This window comes from Lutra lutra, chromosome 4 (genome assembly GCF_902655055.1).
Source record: "Lutra lutra chromosome 4, mLutLut1.2, whole genome shotgun sequence".
NCBI classification, from domain to species: Eukaryota; Metazoa; Chordata; class Mammalia; order Carnivora; family Mustelidae; genus Lutra; species Lutra lutra.
In genome coordinates, this window is record NC_062281.1 from 81,487,488 (window position 1) to 81,514,438 (window position 26,951).

A 26,951-nucleotide genomic window follows, 5' to 3' on the forward strand; every position below is an offset into this window, starting at 1 on the left:
CATTTAGGAGATTTTATGGAAGTGATCTCAGAAGGAACAATATGACCCAATGAATATTGTCCTCTATGACAATGTCATAAAATTATGGTGCATGAAGGAAATAAGAGATCATGTCATTATTATCTTGGGTTTAAATTCGACTAAAGTATTTTTAGTAAGTAACTTGGGCATTAGAGTTTAGAACTTGAAAGAAATACAATAAATGTGGTATGCTGGGGAAGGGGACATCCACTTTTTCCCCTTCCCATATTTCTCCAACATTTCTTCTCAAGCTTACTGTATCCTTGACAAGGGAGTGTTGCATCTCCATTATGGGGATTTCTGCCATTTCCTTTGTACCTTCTCACAGAAAATGGAGGAGCAGATTTAGTGGGTTGATGATTGATATTCCTGAATCAGAGTCACCCTGTGATGACCCAGAGTGATTGCTTGACCAGCCATCCTCTTTCTGTCCTGTGTGCAGCTTGCCTGCAATCTGGTTGCTAAGTGGCTTTGGAGTGTGATCTTCTGTCCTGGGGATATCTGAAAATAAACTTGAGAAGGAGGACCCTATGATTTAGATTTGGAAGCAGGCAGTAAGAGGCTCTGTTTTGCCCTCAGCATTAAACCAAGTTGTCCATTCCAGTTTTCTTAAAGAACTCTGCATTGGGATTCACAGCATGCTGGTATACACTAATAACAGCTTCTCAATTGGCTCTTGACCCTCACCAATGTTGTATGAGGGACAGGAGTATGGCTGGTAAGCCTTGGCCCAAAAGTCCCTATGCCAAACCCTTGCCTAAAGTTCTGAACTTTATGGATTTTCTCTGTCTCCTGTGCTCTTTACTTCTAATTAGATGTCATAGACATTTGCCAGGAGAGTTCTAGGTGATTTTTTTTTATATGATCTACAGTCCTCAACCACTTTAAAATAAGTCATCATTAGCTCCATATTGCAGAGAAGTGAGTGATCAATATCATAGAGTAAGGGGTCATGTAGGGAGGTGATTACAGGCTCCTGTGCCCAAAGCTTGCAGTCTTCCATTGAACTATCCTATCTCTGTAAAAGGCCTGTGCTGACTGGTGGATTTTCTCTAGGGTGTCCCTACATCACTTTACACTTGTTGCCAGTTCATCCCAGGACCCTCATTTATTCATTTCTACACCACTATGAAAGCCTCAAGCTTCAACCCTTGTTCTGTTCCTTTGTACTACCTTTGGCCAGATTGTGCCACTAAATTGCAACCCTGATGATATCAATTCCCTACATTTGAACCTCTTAATTACCACCTAAAACAAGTACAAATCTATCAGGGAAGAAAATCTATCAGGAGAGACAAACAATAAAAATAATAAATAATATACTGTATAGAATTATGTAAGTCTATGGCAAAGATTTAAAAATATATTTATGTATATGAGTAAAAACAGGGAAGGGAGGGGACTTAGCTGTTCCAGGGAAGTGGAAACGTGGCTGTAATTTAAAACAGGAAGCCTCATTGAGGAGGGGCATTTGAGTCAAGTCTTGAACTGGAGGGACATAGGCTTGTGTACACCTGGGGAAAGCACAGAGTAGGCAAAGGGGAAATCTTACAAACACCGTAAGCTAGGAGTATGCCTGGAATGTTAGAGGAGTAGCTTGGATGCTGATGTGGCCAGAGCAAAGAGATAAGCTCAGTTAGCACGGGATGTTGCAGATCAATAGAGTGGATTTGCTTTGTATTGTGAGTGATTTGCTTTTTGTTCTGAGTGAGCACTGCAGGGGTTTGAAGAAAAAGGTGGTAGGACTGATCTGACAGTTTTAAAATAATTACTGTGACTTCTGCACATTCTGCCTTCTTCTGACTTCTCTGTTGACAAAAGACTGAAGCCAAGAAGGGATAGGCAGGGAGTTGTCAGGAGGCCCTTGGTATACACCAGGCCAGAGGCAATGATGTCTCTGCTGGACTTTGTGGCAGTACAGGTTTTACATGGATGCACATTCTAGGTCTATTGAAAGTCACCACTTGGATGTAGGATTTACAGAAAGAAAGAAGTCAATGATGCTATCAAGTATTTTGGCCTAAGCAACTAGAAGGAAGGGCCATCAGTTGAGATGAAGGAGGCTGTGTGTGGGTGGGATGGGTTATGGAGGGCTAATCAGAACTACAGATTTGCACATAAACTCCAGAAATCTATTGGATAGCCAAGGGAGCATATGAGGTAGGTAGCAGGCTTGGAAGTAGGAATGTGAGTGAGTAGCCTGGCCTGGCTGTGCAGCTGGTTGTCACTGGACTACAGAAAGTATTCATAGTCACAAGACTGGATGGCACTGAGTGTGGATAAAAAGGGGGGAAGTGTGGGGACCTAGTTCTGGGCATCCCTCACAGGAGGTTAGGTAAAGAAGAAGAAAACAGCGAAGAAATTTAAAAGGAGCAGCCCTTTAGCAGAAGAGAAACCAGTGTGGAAAGTATATTGAGGAGGAGGCAGTCACTATGAGGCTCAAATGTTGAAAAGTCAAATTTCAACAACAGTTCTGGCAGTGACAATAAAAAATGTGCTGAACTTATCTTGCTTGCTATAGTGACAATTCAAAATGTGCTCCTCTGTCTTTATTTCATACATTTCTCTGACATTTCAGAGTTACCTTTGCCTTTTACCTTAAGGAGGAAAATTGAGGGCAAAGGTTAAGAGCCATCTCACTATCTCTCCTAGATACCAAGAGATTTTCATAAATTTGTCCCAGCCTGTTTCACTGGGTCACTTTTTCACCTCCTGCTTGAAGTGAGTCTTTCAGTTGTGCATTGGTACCATCCAATTCTTTCTCTCCTCTGCAGGGTCTTCCTTAACTTGCTTCATTTAGTTCTTTCCTCTTCTCTGGCACCCTTTTAATTGTTTCCCACCATTTTGTCTTTCCTGAGCTCCAGCGTAGCTCTTCCACTCTTCAGTCCTTTGGTCTGTACTCCCTACGGCACCCAAAGTCACCACTATTCTTCCTTGCTTAAAAGTCAAACCAGGCCAGGTAATGTTGTGGGGGCTGTCTTGTGTTATTGGTTGTGGAGCAATAATCCTGGCCTCTTCCAACTGGTTGCCTAAAGCAACACCACCCCCAGCTGTGACAAACAAAAATATATTCACAGATTGCCAAATATCCCCCAGTATGGGCAAAAGCACCCTAAGTTAGAAACCACTGATCTAGCTCATATCTTTTTTCCTAGCTAAATTCCAATCTTTTGTCCAATCGTTACCAGAACAACATTTCTAAAATAAAAATAATTCATTAAGGAATTCCATTTCTTTAAATCTTGTAATATGTCCTGATCACTTTCAGGATCAAGTCTAAACTTCCTTGCTGACCTCTTGACTTCTACAGGCACAGATGACTCTGTCCAACTACTGCTCTGGAAAAAAGCATATGCTTTTATACTACTCCTATGCTTCACATATACTTGTCTTTCCACTTCCTAAACTGCCTTTCTTCTTTTGTATCTAGGTAAGTACAACTTGTCCATAAAAATTAGTTAAAGAATCCTATTTTCTGCACAACATTTCTCTACCTTTAAATCTGGTTTAGATTCTTCACACTTTCATGGCATTCCGTGCATACATTATCATAATACACAGCCTATTAGACTGCGGTCATTGATTTCTTATCTTTTGCCTCTAACCAGACTCAAATCTCTGAGAAGGTCAAGGATCTTGGCTTACACTACAAAGGAACTCAATAAAGCCTATTAATGTTTTAATACGCTAAAGGATCACAGAGGAGTAAAGTTACTTTTGACCTGAACAGTCATTAAGTCCTTAGTAGAGAAAGTACCATTTGAATTGTCTCTAAATGGATGAGAAAACAGTTTAAACACGGACACTAATGTTAAAAAAGGGAGATTCAGAGATAGGAAAATCAAAATTTGGTTAGAGTATGATTAAACTCATGTGAGAGAGGAGGGGATTCACAAGTTGACACTAGATGTTGGGAAACCTTGAATTCTAGCAGAAGACAGTGGGGGAGATATTAGGGATCCTAATAAAAGACTAGTTTCATCTGTACTCTTTTTCTGTAAGAGCTATCAGATAATTCAATATGATAGATTGGAAAGAAAGGGCTTGGGGCGCCTGGGTAGCTCAGTGGTTAAAGCCTCAGCCTTCGGCTCAGGTCATGATCTCAGGGTCCTGGGATCGAGTCCCACATCAGGCTCTCTGCTCAGCAGGGAGCCTGCCTCCTCCTCCTGTCTCTCTCTCCTGCCTCTCTGCCTACTTGTGATCTGTCAAATAAAAAAAAGAAAAAAATCTTTAAAAAAGAAAAGGAAAGAAAGGGCTTGATTTAGAAGGGCCATTTAAGGCTATTAGTTCAGGTGAAAAGAGATAAAGACTGGAATTGTACTATACCTATACTATTTGGAAACATGATTTTTTCCATAAGTATTCTAATTTAGGATTGATATAACTTTTTGATGTAACAAGTTTGTACATATAAATTTCAACTGTTTAAGAATAAATATAATCTTTTGTGTAATAGATTTTGATAGACTACACTATTTACTTGAGCATAGCATGCAAATAAAATACTAGAAAGCTTTTCTCTTGAACCTAATGGATTATGGTAATTCAGTCATTTTTTCCTTTAAAATCAGTTAAAATAATTTACTATGCTCTGAAATAAAGATCTCCATTCAAATGCTTAATTAACTCCTAAACTGTATGAATAATTTATTGTTCTAGCAGATCATTCATACTTGATATTGTGCAATGAAGCTAGAAGATGCATATTTTATTCCCATCTGATTCGTATGGAAAGTTAGAGTCATAATGGTGCATCCAGCAGGTAAAAATTCTTTGGTGAATATGGAGGCAGGGCACTGTAGATCTCCAAGTCAGCTGTCACCTCAGTGTGCCTTCTCTGAGTTCTGTTTTAAGTGCAGGATTGTTGAGAGCTCATTTTAAACATCTCCTCAGCTGCATGCTCCCAATTCATATTTCTTTAGCTTACGTTTTACATGGGCACATGGAAAATTATATTCACAGACACACACAGACTCACACACACATGTAAGTTCTCTCTACTGGCAGTGTTCCTTTTTTCTTTCTGAACTCAAGGCTTTTGAGGAAATAAAAAGTAGCTACTTTTTACAAAAGGGTTGGGTGCATTGAGCTTATATTCTTTTTTGATTGTGCAGTTAGATACAGATAAATATAGTGTTCTTCTTTCCATCTCTGCTCTTACATTAGAGTGGGGTTGCCAAGGTGATGGTACTGCACAGTGGATTTGTTTTTATGTGGCCCAGTGAGTTCAAGCTAAAAGCTAAATCAATACCAGCAACTTCTCTCCCTGAGAACCATTCTTTCTCTATTATTTTTGTTGTCATTCTCTGGCCACGTGTTCTTGCTCTGCATGTCTTGTAAAACTTGGGAAGATTTTTGTCCTCATTTGGGTAGGCTAATACCTGGGACTGGCCGTGTGAGTCAATATTTACTCAGGTAAAGCTGTCAAATATGTTATCCATGCTTATAAAAAACTGTGTTTGTAAAACATCTCTTTGGAATGAGATTAATTCAGAAAGCCCCAGGAATTTGCTAGATGTCCTTCAGGTTTGTTAACACCTAATAAGGTTTTGGGAAATGCAATAAACATACATTATTACAGAACTTACAAAAGTAAGGGTTAATGTAAAAATTTGTTGAGATTCTTCCTCAAGAAAATGCAGTGCCCTTTAAGATGTTGAGCCAATATTAATAAAGTTTTCATTATGGTTCATAAACCCATGTTTTGTTTTATATACCATGGAATGTTCTAAAAGCACAATGTTTTAGTTTTTTCTTTGCAAAGTCAATGCCTATGTAAAGGTACTGGCTAGTCATTTGTTCTTTTAGTGATCAACTGCATATAAATATCTATCCATTAAGCCTGTGCTAGGAAACTGGGGATGTTGGAAATCAGCTTAAACCCAGTAGGGTTTCGTCTTCATGGAACTTAGAGTCTAGTTAGGGAGGATAAACATGGATCAAACAACCACTCAAATTAGTATAAAATTGCAACTGTGCAGTGCAAATGCCGGTTGCTTATCCTACCATGTAGTATATATTAGATTGAAGTTCAAAAGAAAGTATTTGAGGTGGAAGTTTTACCTTGGATGAGTCTAGAATTTGGGAGATTTATTCTTGGGAGCATTCCTCAAGTGGAGAATAAGCAGGGCTATCATTAGTAGGTTCTCAGTATGTGCATGCTGGAAAAAGACTATGCATTTCCTATGAATTACTAAGCATAAATTGTAAAGAGGTTATTTAAATGTAAAAAATTAGTATCTTTAAAAATTTTTAGTGATTGTGGAGTACAATCATAAAATCTATTGATAAAAATATAATTGTAGATTAGTCCTTAACATCACAGTAGCTATGATATTGAACAAAGTGTTGTATGTCATTTTAACCCTTAGATTGTCTTCTGGCCCTGATTTTAGTTGACTCAGTGATTAGAAGCCCTCTCAACGGAAGCTCTGCTCAAACCTTCTTTTTAGTTACCTGGATACCGGTGCAAGCTCTGCAGGATGCTTGTTTGACTAATGATGCCAATGGGAAGTGTTTCTCCGAAACTTCAGTTTTTATGTGGTAAAAATTCTAATAAAAAAATTGTTCACAAGAAGTTTAAAAAGTAGGAAGGAGGGAAAACAAGGGCCTAGTTCATTCATAAACTAAAGTACTCACTTTTAAAATCTGAAAATTGACATTCAGTGGCTAAATGACAGACCTTAACTTGTGACCTCTTTTCCTGTGGCTTCCTAGGTTGTTCCAGGAACTGGAATGTGATACTTTCCTTCAGTTAGGGACTCTACACCTTCCAGTAGAGGAAAGTATTAATGTAGTAGGATTGGATGCCAGGCATGCTGAGAAGTAGCCTCCAGTGATGTCTGTAAGCCCTGGTTTTGTTCAATGCATAGCTTGGATTTATTACTGGTTAGCTCTTGAGTTCTCCATGTGGAGCAGACATTTCCCTACCTGAGAAAGCCTTTGCTTTTGATGTTGTTGGATCAGGTCTCACTAGGTCATCCATGTGTGCTCTGCCTGTCTGCTGATCTGTGTGCAGCTGCTCTCTTTGCCACCAGACTGCAGGCTTAGTTGATAAAAAAAAAAAAAAGAAAAAAAAAAAAGAAAAGAAAAGAAAACAAAAAAAAAAAAAGTAAGCATCTGCCTAAACTGAATCGTGATCTCAGCAATTCCAAGTTGTGCAAAATTGAGCAAGTATCGTAACCTCTCTATACCACATTTTCCCCTTTTGAATGATATAGCTTTTCGTAGAACTCATCTCACAACATAGTTGTGAGGATTAAAAATGTGAGGGTGGAGGGTGTAACGAGTGATGTGAATTGTGTAAACTGATGAAGGAAATAATACATTATATGTTAATAAAAAATTACTAAATACATGTAGTGTATGTGGAATAATAGTGTTTTGTGTTGTTGCTGTTATTATTATTTAGTTCATGCTAAAATTGAAGCCCTAATCAGCATTTATTCATAGTCATCATGAAGTGTCCATTTGTACTCTATGTTAGTAAGCATGAAATCCCAACGATGCAATGCATTTAACTTGGAAAGAAAAATCCTGTAAATGGCCTCTTTCCAAAACTTTCTTCAATGTGGTTACTGAAGCTCCTCTCTCTCCCTTCCTTCCTCCCACACTTGGTCTTACCCTGAACACCCCATTCCCATCCCTTCTTTCTTGAACTCTTCCAGGCTCTACCTCCTCCATTGTGTGCTAGACCAATTACAGAAGTAATGATTTTTAGAGGGTAGTATGTAGTATGTGTGAGTATATGTGTGTAATATAAAGAACAAAGTTGTTTTATGCAAACATTAAGTCAATTACGTCTTACACAGTGTCATTGTTGTTGCTTATATAATGAGTGGAATCCTTGGAAGGAATGTTGTGACCATCAGCCAGGTTGTGAAATTTCAGGAAGTGGGAAGGTGCAGCACTGCCTCCAGGATCCATCCTAACACACTCAGAAATTATCCTTCCATTTCAATTACATCCTATTCATTTTATTGTAATTATTATGCTTTTGCATTGGTGTCTAAAGTGCTCATCCTGTAATAATGATTTAATAAGAAAGGAGCCTATGAATGAAATAGATGTGTTTCTTTTCTTTAAAATGTTTTTATTTTTTTTCAAAAGTAATTCTAATTGTGGTTAAATAAATAATTAATGCAAACATATGAAATATAAAGCTTCTCTTCTTGTGTCCTCACTTCAAGTCAAGTAACTTTCTGTTGACTAAGTCAGTGCAATTTATTGTGTTCCTTTGGACATAATTCAGAATGAGACTGGGTCTGTTCTTTCTCATGGCAAATTTTGTGTTTGAGGCGCTTTCTACCGACAGTTCACTATAGACTGCTGGATGAGGCTGTTGGTTTCATTTCAATGATTTTGATAAAGCTATTTTAGAAGTCAGGTGCAAGGTGGATATTTAAATTTTTGTAGAGAACTATGTAGCCTTAGCAGTGGATCTAAGATTTCCTTTGCTCAGCCCTCTGCTTTCAAGGAATGTTTCTCCATTTCATCACAGAATTTCCGAGAGAAAGGGAAACTTTCTGTCCTCAGTTGTACTACTTGTTACTTCAAGAGAAGCCTTTCTGAAATGGCAGCTTTGGAAATTTCCACTGGATCAATTGCATAAGGGGTTACCAAGGACTGAAAAGATCTAGCTCTAAATGGATTAAAACAAGATACATTATTTTGTATGTATCCTTAAGCATAAATAATTCATTTTAAATAGTCACCATATTACATAAAATATGTCACTTCTTATCTTCTCTAGCAGGAGCATTCCCTCTATCCTGAAATGTAATAAACATGTAGTCACATGTAATGTGTCTTATTATCCTAGCTTCACTTTAAAAAATTTTAATAAGTAGGGGCACCTGGGTGACTCAGTTGGTTAAGCGTCTGCCTTTGGCTCAAGTCATGATCCCAGGGTCCTGGGATCGAGCCCCGAGTTGGACTCCCTGCTCAGTGGGGAGCCCACTTTTCCCTCTTTCTCTGCTCCTGCTTGTGCTTTCTCTTTCTTTTTCTCTGACATGCTCTCTCTCTCTCTCTCAAATAAATAAGCAAAATCTTTTTTTTTTGTGATTTTTTTTTTATTTGTTAGAGAGAGAGAGAGAGCACGTGGGAGCACAGGCAGACAGAGCGTCAGGCAGAGGCAGAGGGAGAAGCAGGCTCCCTGCCGAGCAAGGAGCCCGATGTGGGACTCGATCCCAGGATCCCGGGATCATGACCTGAGCCGAAGGCAGCTGCTCAACCAACTGAGCCACCCAGGCGTCCCCGATAAATAAGCAAAATCTTTAGAAAAATTTTTGAGTGGAAGCTTGACTTCACTAACCATGTAGCATCTTTCTACTCAAGAGTGCTGCCTAAGAGAAGAGGTGACATTGATGTGCTTCTGGATGTGCTTCCTCTTGGTTCCCTGTTGGAACATCAGGTTTTAGACCCAGGACTGTAAAGAACAGAGGGGACTTGAAGTACTTCAGACTGAATTTCAGGGAAGCTATGTTAATTCCTCAAACATTTTATTTTGCTCACCAGCACAAGAAATAACCAGCTTGTTTTGTGCCTTCCAGGTATATTCATTTCAACCAAATAGAAACGCTACAGCCGGAGACCTTCGGAGACCTTCTGAAATTAGAGCGACTGTAAGTGTTAGCTTTTTAGTCTCCTTTACTTCTGCTTTACTTTTTCAGTTTATACAATGTATTGACTTCCCAGGAGATCAGGACATTTTGTTGTAAGCCTACGAAGCAAAGTCTGCACCTTTGTACTATAAGATAGAGTTACTGTACACCATTCTATAGTTTGAAATCAATGGAGAAAAGACGAATAACCCAATTAAAAACAGGACAAAAGCAATGAACACTTCATGAAGGTGGTAAAAAACCATTCTGTAAACTTATGGAAGAATCTACCACAATTTACCATACACATCCCCTATGACCTATCCATCAGTTCCATTTCTAGTTATGGACACAACAGACATGCACATGTGTGCATATGCGTCAGAAGTGTGTTCTGGAGTATTAATGGCAGCATCACTTATAACAACTCCACCCTAGAGGTACTCAAGCATTCAACAACAAAAGAAGACAAATAAGTTGCTATATATTCATATATATATATAGCACATATGAATCTCAAACATTTTGAGCAAGAAAAATCCAAACATTGAAAATTACATAGTTTGACTTTTTTTTTTTTTTTTGAATTCAGAAATAGCAGGAACATGTGTAATAGCTAGAAGTTAAATAGTAGTTACCTTTGGAGAGAAGGAGATGTTGAGGAACAGCAGGAAGGAGCTTCTGCAGTCCTGGCAGTTTTGTCTTTTTCTGTTTTCCCAGCTGTATTCACTTTCAGGAAAGACATCATACTTATAGCATAATGTGTGTACTTTTCTAGATGAATGTTATATTTAATAAAACTTTATTAAAGACAATGACAAACCAAAAGAATACTTGGACAGCCTCCTTTTGTATTGTCTTTTATCAGATGAAAATACTCTAGCCCTTCATTTCATTAATTGTGATTTTAGCACAAGATACGGATTTTTTTTTATGAAAAGAAAAAAATGCAGAGTGATGTAGCTAAACTTAATCAGTAATCAGTTTGAATTAAAATATATCTGAAAAGAAATTGTAATTAGGAGTCTGTAGGTTTTGAAAAGGATGCCCTTTCATTCTGATACATGAAATAGACCAGTAAAATTAAAAGATAAAAAAGAGCTAATCGACCATTTTTCCATGCCATTACTCCAAACTTATTTACACATAGAAGTATAAGAACTGTAATGCATAAAATTTCATTGTTTAGATTTGTGTTCTTGCTTTGCTGAAAGCATGTCATGGGGGAGAGTTTTACCCATTTCCTGCTCCATCAGGCTTCAGCAGTGGGATCCACCTCAGTAAATTCAAGATTTAGCATCACGATGACTAATAACCTCAAAAAAACCTAAGCCACCGACTTTAATGTTGGGGAAAGATTTGCTGATAAAAATAAGCACTGCTTTCCTCCATTGAATACTGGAAGGGGTGATTCCTGTTCCCCAAAGGAGATCTTGAAGCCCCCACAGGCCTGATGGCAGTGATGGCATCTCCTACCTTTCAGAAGGAGCTGTCATCTTGGGATCCATGAATGGTCTTGAAGGAGTAGGGAACTGAGCAAGGAAAAAAAGTTTAACTTTTAGTTTTCTCCCTCTTATGTAAATAAAAACTATATACATATTTTTGAAAGATCTCTGAGTATATTAATCACAATGTATTTTTGTTATATTTCTTTTTTTTAGTTCTTTGAATTCCCCTGCTTCTTCTGGAGTTGGTTTTTCTTTGTTTTGTCTTGGTCTTTCTTTGCCATGGTCCTGATTAAGCTCCAGTGCCTTGTGAACCTTGATATTTATACTTGAAAATATTGGGTTGGGGGTCTAAGTTTCTCCTATCCCCTTGTAAGCAGGTCTGTTTTCTTCCAAAATTTCCCATTTTGGAGGGAATTTAAAAATTTTTTAAATTCCAAAGAGAATTTTAGTTTGGACAGTTGGGTAGGAAAATGGCAGATTTCTCCATCTAAAATACTAGAATGTGAAAGGAAAGGCTTCCTCTTCAGTTGCTGCTCCACACAAAATTAATTACTTTTCTTTGTCAATTTTTAAAATTTCTTTAGAGAAAAACCTATAAAAAATATATATATGTGTATATATTTAGGGAGAGTAATATAATACTTGATAATAAATAATATATTTAATAATAAGAAATATATATATATATATATATATATATATATATATATATATATAAATTTTCTTCCTCTTAGCATTTGGCCACAGCTACAAATTAATTACATTTCTCCATCCACATGTTCGGTGAACCTTATTTACCATCCTGTCCCTCTACTCTGTTTGGTGTCTTGGGTCCCAAACAATCAGATTGTTCCTGCTTCATATATTCCCTGGGATTCTGCTTTTTCTGTTTCATTTTTGAACCTTCTTCTATGCATTTTGTATTTTCCAGAGTTCACTGAAATCTCTTATCTGTTGATAACCTTACGCATCCTGTCCTTTTGATTGTTATGGGTTTATTTATTGTATTAACCATCTGAGCTATTATTTCAGTTGACTTCTGAAAGAGAATGAGGCAAATTTGCATGTCTCATTCACTCTTTTGAGTTAGAATTCTTCTCCCTATGACCCTGAAGTGTGTTTGTTGAGATAATATTTTAAATATTAAAATTAAATTATTTTGTTAAGGTAATTCTCAATCTATACAGATTCAGCATGCCTTTGTCTATAACCACATGACTTTGTCTGTAACCACACATCCTCAAGTAATGTACATTCAGCAGTGGTAGTAACAATATTTAGGATAGTTCTTTACTTACAGGATTTGATAAAAGTCCCTATGTGTTGCATTCATAATACCAACCTCTACCACTTGTGTGGAATGTTCTTTTCCCTGGGTGCATGATGCCAATACAGGCAAGTGAAGACATGTATCTTCATCTTTCCTATAAAAAGAAGAGTTAATTTGAAAATCCTGGTGCTTTACCAAACTTAAAATTTTCCTAGCAATAAGCCTTACTCTTAAACAGTCATAAACTAATTATTATTATGTCACCAAGCAGAAGAATCTTTACACTTTGGTGAAGGCACATAGGTTGAAATATTCAAGCTGGTAATTTAGAGCTTGATGCACAGGCAGAAAATTGCAGTAATGCTTGTCAAAGTATACAAAAATATGACTTTTTGTGTAATAATTTGTGGTTGGTATTGAAGAACCTGATAACTGTGCTATTTCTCTCCAGTGCCACTTGCCAATTGCAAAGTGGTGAGACTATAGACATTCTTCATAAGGCTGGATTCCTGTATTTATTTCATATGCACACTGACCTCGGCAAACTATAGTTTTTATATTGCATGGTTTTTCTTTTAGAAGCTTTAATGAATCTCCCTTTAAAAAATGGGAAAAATATACCAAGGGAGGGAAACCCTGGTATTCTGTAGCCATAAAGAACATTCATGGTGACTAGAATACATTTCGTTTTATTGGTTTGGAAAGAATACCAGTTTGAAACAACATCACATGGGATGCTTTATGGAGCAGCAGGGACTGGCATTGAGTCAACCAGCCCAGAGTTATCTTCTTTATCATGCATGTACCTCACTACAGCAAAGGCTTTTTCAACAGCTTTCTCTAAGTATAGGATCTGAATATGGTTTTCTCTACACCTTAGAAGTCTCTTGGATTTCCAGTGGTGATATCTTGAGATGCAAACCTACATTTCAGGCAGAAGATATACTTTTCTCTCCTCAGAACATTAATGTTGAAAAAACCCATTCATGGCTTGGTTTGTTTGATAATGTGTATATTTCTGTCACAAGAAAGAGATCAGACTTTGCATCAATTTCAGTGCAATGGATACTGTTAATTTTCTTTTTAACCAAATATCTTTGGTAAAAAAACATTAGCAGCAAATAATTATTATATGAACTTTCCAATACAAGAAGAGATGCTTTTTAGGTCTTATTGGGGGCAAAACAAACAAAGTGATATTTCTACAAGCACAACTCAACAACTAGCAGAAACATTTTGAAGATTAACTTCACATTAGTTGGAAAGAAGAAAGAGGAAAAAGAAAGCATAGACATGCAGTTTTGCACCCCTGCTGAACAGTACCACCGAAATACGACTACTATTTTGGTGCTGTCACTGATATAGTAATCTAGGAGATGAATAATAATAATTATAATAATAAGCTCATTTTATAGACAAAGGAACTGAGGTTTAGAGATATTAATCTACTTGAAAACAAATAGTTACAGATATAACAAGTAGCAATAATATCTGATTTGGGAACCCTAATAATATGTATGACAGAAACTAATGTTGAAATAACATTAATTTGGACATTTTGTCACTATATCAAATGAAAGAAAATTTTTGATAATAATTTTTCAACATTACATACTTTGTTTCAAAATCTGTGATGATGAAAAAATATGTATTTTTTTTTTCTTGACTTGTTTTGCCTGTTAAACAATTCTGGTCTACTTGGCTTGGAAAATAGATAACATCTTTCAATCTCTGCTTATTGATGCAATTTCCAGCCTTTTAAATATGATAAGAGAGAGGCACCTGCGTGGATCAGTTGATTAAGCAGCTGCCTTTGACTAAGGTCATGCTCTCAGGGTCCTGGGATGGAGCCCCATGTCCCTGCTTAGCAAGGAGCTTGCTTCTCCCTCTCCCTCTGCCTGCTACTCCCCCTGTTTGTATGGTCTCTCTCTTTGTCAAATAAATAAATAAAATTTTTAAAAGAAATATTTTAAGAGAATGATCAACATCATTTTAATTGTTGTTATCACACTGTGCTCTACTGGTTTTAAATAGTGAAATAAGTTTATAGTCCTACAAAAAAACATGTGAATAGTTGTCTAAATTATGTGGCTTTCCCCAAGGTTCAGCTGCAATGTACTACAATCTACTTCTCCATTATTAAATTCTTTTCCAATATCTCCTGAGATATGGATATGGGTTAGGGCTTTTGGGGAATGAGAATTACTGTATGACTTCTGTCTGTATGCCCATCTTAACCTAACTAACTCTTTACTGTTTCTTCTCTAGTCCTTGCTTCTGAGTTTGGTGAATTGGGTGGGGCAGGAGAAAATGGGTATAAAGAACTAAAATAGTAAGGACCAGGAAAAAAATTATATCTACTCGGAAGTGCATCAAATTCCAAAGTCATAAAAATATTTTGACTCCTGAGGACAGCCCGTTACCTTAATCCCTAATTGAAAAAATAGTTAAAATTAAACAAAAACCATACATTGCTAGGAAAACATGGTCAGATAATCTTATTTAATTTTGAGATGGGGCACTGGCCATGGACTAGGACTCAGAGTGAGGCTGGTTGTAGCTGTTAACATTTTCTACACATTATTTGGTTATTTGTGCTCATTTCCCACAGTCCCTAGAACTCAATGGCATGGAGCTTTCCTCTGTTTTGCAGACTACTATTTCGTCCTCTCTTCAAACATGTGCTCTTTATTGAATATGTTTTCAGCAGTGCTAGTGGGTAGATGAAGCCTAGTTGGTGATTTCCTAGTCACAGTTTCTCTCCTCACAGTGGGAAGAAGTGGTATGGCCAGGGAACCCACACTGGTGCAGAACCGACCAGGGGGAAGGAAGGATAGAAATACTGTGGCCCTGGGCCTCAGAGTGCCATTGGCAACAGAACCTGGGGATGTGCTTCTCTGTGATCTGCCTGGAGCACGAACGTGGGCATGAATTTGAAAGGGAACAGGCAAATGGTTGGCTGAGCCAGGAACCACAGTAGCACCAAATGGAACTGTCATTTAGCAAGACTGCTGGTGGCCTGTAAGTGAAGGTAGACAAAGGGTTGCCATCCACAGGATCCAGTTAATCATGGCTCTCTTGCAGGCTGCTGCAGTCATACATCACTGTGCCATTCTTTTTGATGAATACATTCTCTACCTTGATTTCCTATGTGTTTAAAGACTTATTTCTGTGATTTTTCTCCTTAGCATTTGTAATCTCTAACTAAATAAAACCAGAAATTCAAAAAAACCATGGGTCAGAAAATACATACATGTAAATCTTTAAAAACGTGCTTGCATAAATGACACTCTGTTTTGTATTTGCCCTTTCTCACTGAAATACTTTAAAAAATGTATTTGGATCCACAATTCATTAAAGGAAAAAAAAAAAAAAAAGCTCTCTCCCAAAGCCCTGTGGTGATTCAGCTCAAAGTTATCTTTTGTTTTTCAGGTTTTTGCATAACAACAAATTATCTAAAATCCCGGCTGGGAGCTTTTCTCATCTGGATTCATTAAAGAGACTGTAAGTGAAAGCAAGTGCACAGAGATAGAAACCTTATGATTTTCCCCCAAATAAATAAATCCTAAGCAACGATTTGCCTTTGTCTCCTTTGGCCCTGAAAGATCATTGCAATTCTAGCGTGTAAGGTAGAAAATGGTTTCGTTAACTGCAGAGTGATAGAGGACGCAGACAGTCGACTACGCTTTCATGTATTCTCTCAGAAGTGACATTCAAAAGGAATATTGAAGATAGAAGTTTTCCTTGGTTCTCGGTAATTTCCTTGCTGGTCAAATCTAAAGACTCCCAAGACTTCTTTTCCTTTAACTTTTATTTAAAAAGAGATGTGAGAAGTTCCAAAGAAAGTCTAACTCCTCTGGCCAGGCCTCAGAAGTTTTCCCTTGTTGCAGGTATGGTTACTGATTGAGTTCATTTCTTCCTACACTAAAAGAATTGGAGTAAACCTCCCAATCCTGTTTGAGCCTCCAACTGCCTCACTTTTCTCTCTGCCTGCGTGAATCACTTGCCTTTACCCTGATCTGTCTCTTCACCCTTTCTCTGGGTAGACTTCTGCTTTATTGATGGGTTTGGGATTGTTGTTTTTTTTCCCTCAGTAAGTCCCAGTTATCAGGTGAAAGTCTCATGTCCTGCTTCCCAGAGCTATTTGGAGGGCACGGAGGGAAAAAATCACAAAAGTATATCTCTCAGCTGTCTTGGAGGTCATGCTGTTGCTGGTGTCTTTCTGCTGTGATGTGTCCAGGTCCAGGTCAATGGGCGAGGAAATGTTAAGATTAAGTAGGTATCAGAACACTGGGGGAAATAAATTTGTGTTTAATTGGTGCCTGGAAATAATGCTTGGAATCATTGTGTTTTAAGGATCATAATTAATCAGGAGGACCATTCACCTAGCCCCAGTCCATTTTGTCAAGTGTATATTCTCTACTTTCATTGCAATTCTCACAGTAGATGCTGCCTTACTGCCTTTTCTCCTCAGGCTGTGCTCTTTGTGCTCAGACCCACATCTGCTTGAGGATTCTCCTTTTCTGTCAAAATTTCCTCATTTCTCAGAACTGGTTGCACCACAGACATTTGGATTAGCACATCGATTCTTGTTTTGTTGTTATAAAAGTCTTTATCTTTTAGAACAGTTTTAGGTTTGCAGAAAGTACTGAGACTTCCCACATACCCTTTCTTCTTACATAGCCTCCCCCTCCATCACGTTCCACTGGAGTGTTACATTTGTTAAAATTTATATCCCACAATCACTCAAAGTCCGTAATTTATCTTAGGGTTCACTCTTGTTATTGTACTTGGTATGAGTTTAGATGAATGTATAAGAACATATATCATCACTATAATGTCACACAGAATATTTTCACTGCCTTTAAAGTCCTCTGTGTCCCACCTATTCATCCTCTCCTCTCCTTAACCTCTGGCACTAGATGTTTTACCATCTCCATAGTTTTGTCTTTTCTCGAATATCATACCATTGGAATCATACACTATGCAGCCTTTTCAGATTAACTTCTTTTATTTAGTCATAGGCATTTAAGATTCTCCCATGTCTTTTCATGGCTTACTAGCTAATTCCTTTTTAGTGTTGAATAATATTCCATTGTCTAGATGAACCAGTTTCTTTATCCATTCACTACTGAAGGAGATTTGTTGGCTCCCAAATTTTGGCAATTACAAATAAAGCTGCTTCAAACATCCATGTGTAGTTTTTTGAGGGGACATTGTTTACACTTCCTTTGGATAAATACAAAAGAGCATGATTGCTGGATGGCATGGTTAAAGTACATTTCGTTTTATAAGAAATTGCCAGATTGTCTTTCAAAGTGGCCATGCCATTTTTAGCCCCAGCAGCAGTGAATGAGAGCTCTGTTGTTCCATACCCTCACCAGCATTTAGTGTCATCAATGTCCTGGATTTGGCCATTCTAACAAACGTGTAGTGTTATCTCATTGTTGTTTTAACATTCTTGTTTTTAAGTCATATCTGGAAACTGAAAATGCCAAGGCATTTTGTAATCAGGTCATAGGATGCTTTATTTTGGTAGCAGTAGGAATATAAATATATATATATGTATGTACATACATATATATATATTTATTTATTTTTTTACTTGCCTCCTTCTCTTTTTTTGAATTTATCACTTGTGGTTAGAGTCACTGTCTTTGTATATTTGCAATTATAATTCCCATTAAATGTTTCTTTTCTATATACATTTCTATCTCAGTATCATTCTTGACTTCTAAGGCTCTCAGAAAGTCTTGAAATGCTAAATCTCCTGTTTGTTTTTCTAATCCCTTTCTATTATACTTTCTTGTTGAATTTTAGTAGCAGCTTTTTTTGTTGTTCTAACTTCTTATGTTTAATGAAACTGCATTCACTGCATTGCTGGAACACCCACAGAGAGATAAATACTCATAAGGAAGCAGAGGGAGACACTTCCACAGTGATGTGCCAGTATGCATCTTATATGCATGTGCTATATATATTTCAAATGTTTTAAGCTAAATATAAGATAATGTTGTTAGTATGTTATGTTGATGAAGTGTCTCTTTTCATAGATGGTACACTGATCACTTACGGTCATGGTAAGCTGACATACAGATGATTTGAGCAAACTCCTCCAGGGTTCATGAGATCTTGTTCAGTCTGAGATGACGAGCACTTGTACCTAGTTATTCCAAATCCTCAAACTCATGACTATCCAGGCTGTAATTTACACATGAATATCAGAATAAAGGAAAGTAACCGAGGGCTAGTAAATAAACTACACGTACACCCAATAAATTCTATCTTTCACACTGAATTCTCTCAACTACTGGGAGAATGTCACTTCACAATTAACACCTGGGAGTCCGAGAAACCTGTGTGAATCACATGTTGCCCTATCGCCCTAGGAGCTGTGTGTTATACCTGATACGGGTATCCCATCTGAACCATATCATTTCTAACTCATGACAACCACATTCCTTCCAAGAGTACCAAAAAAATTAATGAAATGCTTTCTAAAAAGTGCTTTTGGATCTTTAAGTGAAAGGGATTATGTAAGTACAAGTGATATATTACTCTATTTTCAAATAGAAAGATTTGAATTTGAATTTACCTTATGCTTTTCTTTCCCTTTGAAACTGCCCACTGAGCAGTGAATAGGTCCAAGTGCGTAATTTGGGTGTTGTGATTCTTGACTGAATACTATCAAAAGACAGTTGTCTTTTATTTAGTACACTTGTTGTGACATCTGATTTAATAGTTACTAAAATTTCAACAGTTGTATTTCTTACCTGCATGCCTAGGCGTCTGGATTCCAATGCTCTAGTTTGTGACTGTGATTTAATGTGGCTGGGGGAACTTATGCAAGGCTATGCCCGAAATGGCCAGACTCAGGCTGCTGCTACATGTGAATATCCCAGAAGGCTCCAGGGACGCTCCATCGCTTCGTTAACAGTAGAGGAGTTCAACTGTGGTATGCAATTTTCTCTCTGTGTGTAAAATGGAAATGTCTTTTGTTTGCCCCCTTTCTATAAAGGTTTTCTATATGATGTTGCATTTGGAAGAACATAATATCAGAAAATGTTATCAAGGGATTTAGTTAAAAGTATGGTCAATGGCCTTGAAAGTTTTTATCATCCATAAACAGAGCTGAGATGGTCCTTGAGTATCATTTAATCCAACTTTCAAATTTCAAAGGAGAAATATTAAAGAAAATTATTTTTCAACAAGGTTACAGGACACTCTGATCAGCATTAAAGTTTCCCCTTAAACCAGTATTACTTAAATGTTAATAATCAATAATTGAGGTTTTTTCAACTTTAGATCAAATGATTATTAATATTCATAATAGTAAAGCAAACTCCGGATTTGGTAAGCATAGTTCTTATTCTGACCGCTTTAATAATTCTATCAGGCTTTAATTAAAGATCCAAGTATAGCTTCTTAGAAATTATTTGGTTCTCGGTGTGCTTGGGTGGTTCAGTTGGTTAGGCATCTGCACAGCTCAGGTCATGATTCCAGGGTCCTGAGATTGAGCCCTGTGTCCTGCTCCCTCCTCAGCGGGGAGTCTGCTTCTCCCTCTCTGCCTATTCCTCCACCTTGTGCTCTCTTTCTCTGTGTCAAATAAATGAACCAACTCTTAAAAAAAAAAAGAGAGAATTTATTCAGTTCTCCCTTCAAGCTTTTAATATAAATAAATAATATCTACCTGTGTATCTATCTAATCTATTTTTATATATAGCTTTAAATATGAATAAATGAAGATACATACATATGCATGCATATGTGTGATAATTGGGCTCCTTGAAAATTTACTAGGGTGATAGCTTATAGCAGAAATTGCTTTCTAATGCCCCATTCACTGGAAGCCAGTATAGTTTAATTCCATCCAGACTGAGACGAAAAGTGACTTCTCTTTATTTACAAATAAATCTCAAATTTGTCCATAACATCCATCTTTAATATCAACTCAGAGTTTATGTCCTAGTCAAGTTTGCTGGGAATTTAGAACATCTTAACTGCTGTCCCAGCTTTCATTTTCTTCCCTCTCCAATCTATTATATTTGGGGAGATCTTTTAAAACACAGATCTGATGATATAATTCCTTTGTGCTCTTTTATAGCTTCCCATACCTTTAAATGAAACACCAGGTCCTTAACAAGACCACACTTCCTATATGTTGTGGCCCTTGGCTACTCTGTAACCTTGATTCATTCTGCCTCCGAATCTGTCAGTGATGTTTAGTCATCATGATGTTCTTTCAGTTCCTAGAAGTTCTTAAGCTTTGTTCTTTTTTTTTTTTTAATTTTTTAAAGATTTTATTTATTTATTTGACAGTCAGAAATCACAAGTAGGCAGAGAGACAGGCAGAGAGAGAGGGGGAAGCAGGCTCCCTGCTGAGCAGACAGCCCAATGCAGGGCTTGATCCCAGGGCTTGATCCCAGAACCCTGGGATCATGACCTGAGCCGAAGGCAGATGCTTTAACCCACTGAGCCACCCAGGCGCCCCAAGCTTTTTTTCAACCAAGACTTTCTATACGTTATTTACTCTGCCTACAATATTCCTCTTGCCTCTCTTCTTTTAAGAGCCCTCTTCTTAAAGATTAGTTACTTGGAAAAGCTTTATTTAATTTTGCTCTCTACTCACCTTCTCCCTACCCCACACACTCTGAGTCAGGTCCCTTTTCATAATCTATCAAATCACCATTTATTTTTCTTAGCACTTATAGCAACATATTATCCTACATGTTTGTGTTTGTTTTACTTTCAGTTGCTTCAACAAAACTATAAGCTCATGAGTACAGAGAATTTGTTTTGATCATTGTTTCATCACCTACTTAGCACTATGCCTGACACACTGTAATGTTGAATTCTTTTTTAAAATAAATATATGTAAAGGAATCATACCATTTTTCTAAAAAGGGTAAGGCCAAGATATTGGTTATATGGACTTTTGTTGAAGTGGTTAAGATTAATAGAGATGAATGTAACATTCTCCAGACATGTCAGATCTGGTTGTTTATTAATGATTGGAAGTCTCAAATGATCCACTTAAAAAGAAAGAGTTTTATCATTTAGATAGGTTTAAAAAATTATGTTAAATTTGTTATAGAAAGGCAAAGTTCCCTTTTTTAAATTGTTCTCTATAATTTAAATTCAATAATATTGTCTGGTTCATTAAATATCAATCACTCCACTTATTAAAATTATTTAAATGTTTCCATGTTTCATCATGGAATGATGGAATGGAAACACTAATTTATATTAATAAGTAATGTTGTTCAACCAGGTTTGAGGTCTAGACATACAAATTCTTACAAAGTGTATAAAGTGGATAGTTAGATGCTAATTGTCTAGAGAAATGCCTGAAAAATTGCAAGCTCAACTGAAGTACTAAGCTTGAAATATTGACCCATAAACTCAAACTCCTTCCATAAATATGGCTGTATTGGACTACTAAAAATAAAAGCATAGGGAAATTTATTTAATTTACCTCATTGGAAATTCCTTTGTGCAGTGAATCTTTCAAACTTCTAAAGTTTTGTTAAATATATGTCTAACATCAAAACTGGTATGTTACTGGGTAGATGCAGTATAATTTGTAAAACTTTAATGTAGAAGGAAATTAAAATTATCTGTAGTCCTTTGTCAATAATATTTTAGAGTACTGTAATTTTGTGTCTTTAAAAGCATACCAATAATTCTTCTGTTACAGAGAGTCCTCGAATTACTTTTGAGCCCCAAGACGTGGAGGTAACATCAGGGAATACTGTCTACTTTACTTGCCGGGCTGAAGGAAACCCTAAACCGAAGATTATTTGGATACATAACAAGTAAATACTGAGCATGGACATGTGTTATATTATATTTTGCAATTTTATTAATCCATTTATCTTGCTTCAACTAATTTATCTAGAGATGAATTTTCCCAAATTATCAGTGTTTCTTGATATTTCATAAAAATGTCTTTTAACTGTCATCTTTTGACTTATCCAAAGTATCTGGAAGACTACTTAAAATTCTATATTTCCAGATATCAATGATTGTGAAATTGAGTAAAGGAATTTTGTATTATTTCTAGAAGGAGATATTGGGATAATAACTACTGTGTTTTAAAATCTGAACATAATTAGACATAACCTCACCTTAATTATTTTAGTTTCAAACTGGAATTTTACATTTGATGTTGCAAATTTCACATAGTAAGTCAGTAGAACATTATGTAAGTGAATTGGGAATAAAAAATATTTTAAGACTATTTAAAATACTAGTCACTTATTTTATTCTTATTGCACTATTTGATAAAACATGGTTTCTATGAGTCCAAAAGACTGAATATAAAGTTGAATAGTAATAAAAACTTATAAAAAGTTAAAATTTTAGAGTGGGAAAATAATGTGAAATAGGTACATAGAATGAATCATATACTTAATACAATTCAATGATAGTACTTGGACAATTGTATTATCATTAATTGTATTATTGGTAACTAGCATGGTTTGCATGTGTCTTTTCCATGCCTCCACAAAATTTCATTGGTTGTTTTCTATCACGTGTGTAATCAACTCTAAATTTTTATGCTTTTATTTATAAATATTCTGATATATTTTATGCCTTTTTTTTTTATATAATTTGTATTTGTAATTGTAGTAAAAAAAAAACCCAGGCATATTTGCAAAATGTGTTGTTAATTCAAGCAAAAATCTAATAAGTATAGGTTAAAAATAGCTTGGAAAGAAGGCAATTATGAATGCTATTAAATCTGGAATCTGGCCCAGGAGAAAGACTTCAGTTGATAGAAAACTTCAATTTATTTCCATCTGGAGATTATCCAAGGGTACTTGAGAAATAGAAATTGCTGCTTGTAATGCCTTCAAACTGCTTGCTCTGCCCTCTTACCGTTTAAATTCAGTCATTATGTGTTCAAGGTTACAAAGGTACTGACTAGTATTCAGAAAGGGACAAATAAAAAAATCATATTGCTGATGTATGATATAAGAGTTTTAAATATGATGACTAAAGAAGCTAAGATGCATTTTAAAAGAAACAAAGACATTGAAAAAGAAGGAATAAAATGAAGGAAAGGTGAACCTTAGGTAGAAATTTCTGTTATAATATTAGCCATTTCGTATAGAAAAAATAGAAATGAAAGGGAAGAATTTATACAAAAAAATGTTTAACATTAACAAATCTTGCTGATTATTTGTCATCAAGGATATTTTAATATAAAGATAATATATATGCTGAAAGTACGTGAAATGTAATGTATAGTATAGCAGATAATTTGAAACAAACATCTGTTTAACATAAACTAGGCTAAGAAAAAAAAATACTACCAATTCATTAGAAGCTACCTAGGTGTTCCTTCCTTAACATTCTCCTGCTTTCCTCCCCTGAAGATAACCTCTATCCTGACTTTAGGGTCCATAGAACAGTGGGTTAAGAACTGATTAGACATAAGCAAATGTGGAATTAGAGAATTAGAGGGTATGTCTGTTGGAGTAAATTATCTGTCAGGGTAAGAAAATGGAAACTAAGCCAAAGGTCCAGGACATCTCCACTAGGAATTCCAGAAACGGAAGTTAGAAATAATGAGCTGGAGTCAATGTTTAGAGAAGTAACAATGAGAACTTTTCCAGAAATGAAAAAAAATCATGAAATTTCAGATTAAGAATTGTACCGATTCCCAACAAGACTTAAAAAAGAAATCTGTATCTGGTGAATTATGATCAGAACATTGAATGAGATAAAATCTTTCATTCCAAGATAATTTGCAGATTACTCTCAAGTGCACAGCAATTACACTGACAGTTGACTTTACACACAGAAGGTAATGGCATATATTTAGCTTGTTAAAGAGAAAGAATCTAGTTTCCTTCAGTTTTAGATTCAGCTAAATTATCTGAGAAGTACAATTAAGACACTTTCAAAGAGTTGAGCCTTACTTAGGGATATTTGCTAAAAGTATTATAAATAAGGAAGATATGCAAGAACCAAAGGTGAAAACAAAGTATTTTTAAACACGTTGATAAATAGGAATAAACTGAGGAAAGGAGAAGTAAAATGTTAGATGACACTAATAAAAATACTGTAAGGAGAGAGGACATAAATAAATAATTTCCCATGTCTCATTTTTGAACTGTACAATGATATTGACTGGATTTTGAGACATTAAGAAGGCCTGTTAAAAATTATGGCAAAATACTAAGATAAGGAAGAAAATACAACTTTCATATCAAGAGAAGGGAAAGTATGATGAAGGAAAATTGGACCAATGAACAAAAGGAAAGGAGAGATAGAATTGAGGTAAAGGAAAGGGAAAGGACAGAAAATGAACAAAATATCTCATCAGAAATAAGCTTAAATACTTAATAAAAATGATGAATGTACAAATTTAAATAGCCTTTTGAAAGACATTATAGATTGAATTAAAAAATTCAGCTGTGTGCTAAATATGTTTATTTAAAACATGATATGGGGAGGTGAAAGCCAGATGGGTAAACATATAATAGCATAGTTGTCTAAACAAAATAAAGGTACTATATCCAGATTAATATCAACCAAACTAAATTTGAAAAAAAGTATAATTGCATATCATTAAATCATAAGTGATCAGCAACAATTCACCTGGAGATAAGATTCACAAATCTCTCTATACTTAACAAAAAAGCTGTTTAAAAATAAAACAAAATTAAGAGGATTACCAGGATTAATTGGCAGAAAGTCAGTTATAGGGAGAAATGACAGTACTCTTCTCTTAGAAAGAATAAGAACAAAAATGAACAAGAACAACGTAGGAAGGCTGGTTTTGTATGTAACACATATATCCACACATAAAATTCTAAGTTATGCTATGGTTTCAAGTAACTATAGAATGTTTATCAAAACTGATCACATATAAAGAAATAAAAATCTCAACTCATAGTAAAGAACCAACTTCATAAAGACCACTTTCTTTAAACATAATTTAATAAAATTAGAAATCAACCATTTGTTGATGTTTGGAAATTCTTTAGTCTTCTCAGGAGGAGAGTAAAGTAATTACAATACCTAGAAATAACTATCAAAATAAATTTTTAATGAGTGATTTAATTCAAAGAGGAGGGAAAGCATTCCAACTGGAGAAAGAATGAGTAAAGGCACAGGATGGAAATCAATTATGATTGAATTCTAGAAAGAGGGTAGATCGTATTTGTTGGAATAAAGGTTTTACCTATGAATGTAAGAGGAAAAGATTGCAAACAACTGGACGGCTAATGACTTTGGCTTTTAATTTATAATCAGTAGATGGTGAGCAAGCTAATCATACCACCAAAGAAGTTTCTATACCAGCCATGCTTTTCTTAATGTTGAGGCTCTAGACCGTGGGAATTTTGGCCATTTCAAAAAAATTGAAACTGTGACAAATATTAGTACAATATTTATAGTGGATTACAAGCAAGACTTATAATTATCTTCTACTTATTATTTTTCACTACATGCCTTCTTACGTGGTAGATATTTTAAATTTATGGGCATAGATGTTAGTTTATTCATTTTTATATTTCTGGTGCCTAGACATAGGGTCTAATTCTTAGAAAGCACTTAAATGTTTGTTGCAGTGAATTGTCTTTAATAAATTAAATGTGTTTGTTGGCAAATTTTCAAGGGGGAAAAAAGCTAAGTAAATTCTAGTTAAGCAAACCTTTGTGTTTTTACATATGATTACTACATATTTTGAATCAAATTGACAATGTGGTACATATATTGAATCATAAAGACTTGCTTTGAATTTTTGAAGAAACATCATGACTCATGCACAAACAACTTTTAACAGCATAGTGATGAAGATAAGAAGAAAGGGGAGAATAACCAGGAAAAGAATGGTGCATTTTAAATTTATGGGTGTGATTTGCTGCTGTTGGTTTTAAATCATTTTAAAGAATAAAAACTGGTGAATTCTATTGCATTGTCTAGCCAGAAGATAGATATCATGTACACATTTAATAACTTTTGATATTTTAGGAGTCACTTTTAGGACAATTTTTTTCTGCATTTGCTTTATTTCTCAGTGTGTAATGTTTGTATACAACTATTTTTCTCCTCTTCCTGTTCTCCCTCCTTTTTCTTTTGTCTGAATTCTCCATCCATATGGAGGTTAAGACAAATGCCATGTTGTTACTAGTCTGTCTTTTTATAAGACTCTACCTCCATGAAGGAAGGCGCTGTGTCTGTCTTATTATTTCAAGGAATTGGGAAGAGTTAAATTATAGTTTACTATAAAAGGATATAACTGAGGAACAGCCAGATGGAAGAGATACATAGGGCAAGGTATGTGGGAAGAGGTACAGTTTCTGGGCTTTCTGAGTGTGACACTGCCTAAATCTCTACGTGTTTACCAGCTCAGGAGCTCCTAGAACAAACTTTAAGGAAATTAAATCATCTTTGGAAAAGGCGCAATTCCATTATTGCTGGCGTGCTACTTTGCAAGTAGGCCTAATTGGGTTCAAGGTTAGATGATTTTAGAATTGTGTTTAAAATAATTAGTTTAATACTAAATAAGACTTTTGAATTTGTGCACTTTAAAAAAATATGTTTTCTGATGTTCACTGCATGTTACTGGCACTGAGTAGTTGTGGCAGTCTATAC

General features: G+C 35.8%; 1 protein-coding gene and 1 long non-coding RNA gene across 2 annotated transcripts in view; one reads left to right on the plus strand and one right to left on the minus strand.

The window, feature by feature from the left end:
* PXDNL (peroxidasin like) overlaps positions 1-26,951 on the plus strand; it is a 466,402-nt gene that overhangs the window by 297,021 nt on the left and 142,430 nt on the right. Inside the window, 4 exon segments of the mRNA XM_047727586.1 lie at positions 9,573-9,644; positions 15,774-15,845; positions 19,127-19,296; positions 22,039-22,156. Coding sequence (XP_047583542.1) covers positions 9,573-9,644; positions 15,774-15,845; positions 19,127-19,296; positions 22,039-22,156 — 432 coding nt within the window.
* On the minus strand, positions 11,328-12,520 carry LOC125098615 (uncharacterized). Its single transcript, XR_007126895.1, has 2 exons — positions 12,370-12,520; positions 11,328-11,663 (listed from the first exon to the last, which is right to left on the minus strand). It is a non-coding gene; the product is annotated as an uncharacterized LOC125098615 (long non-coding RNA).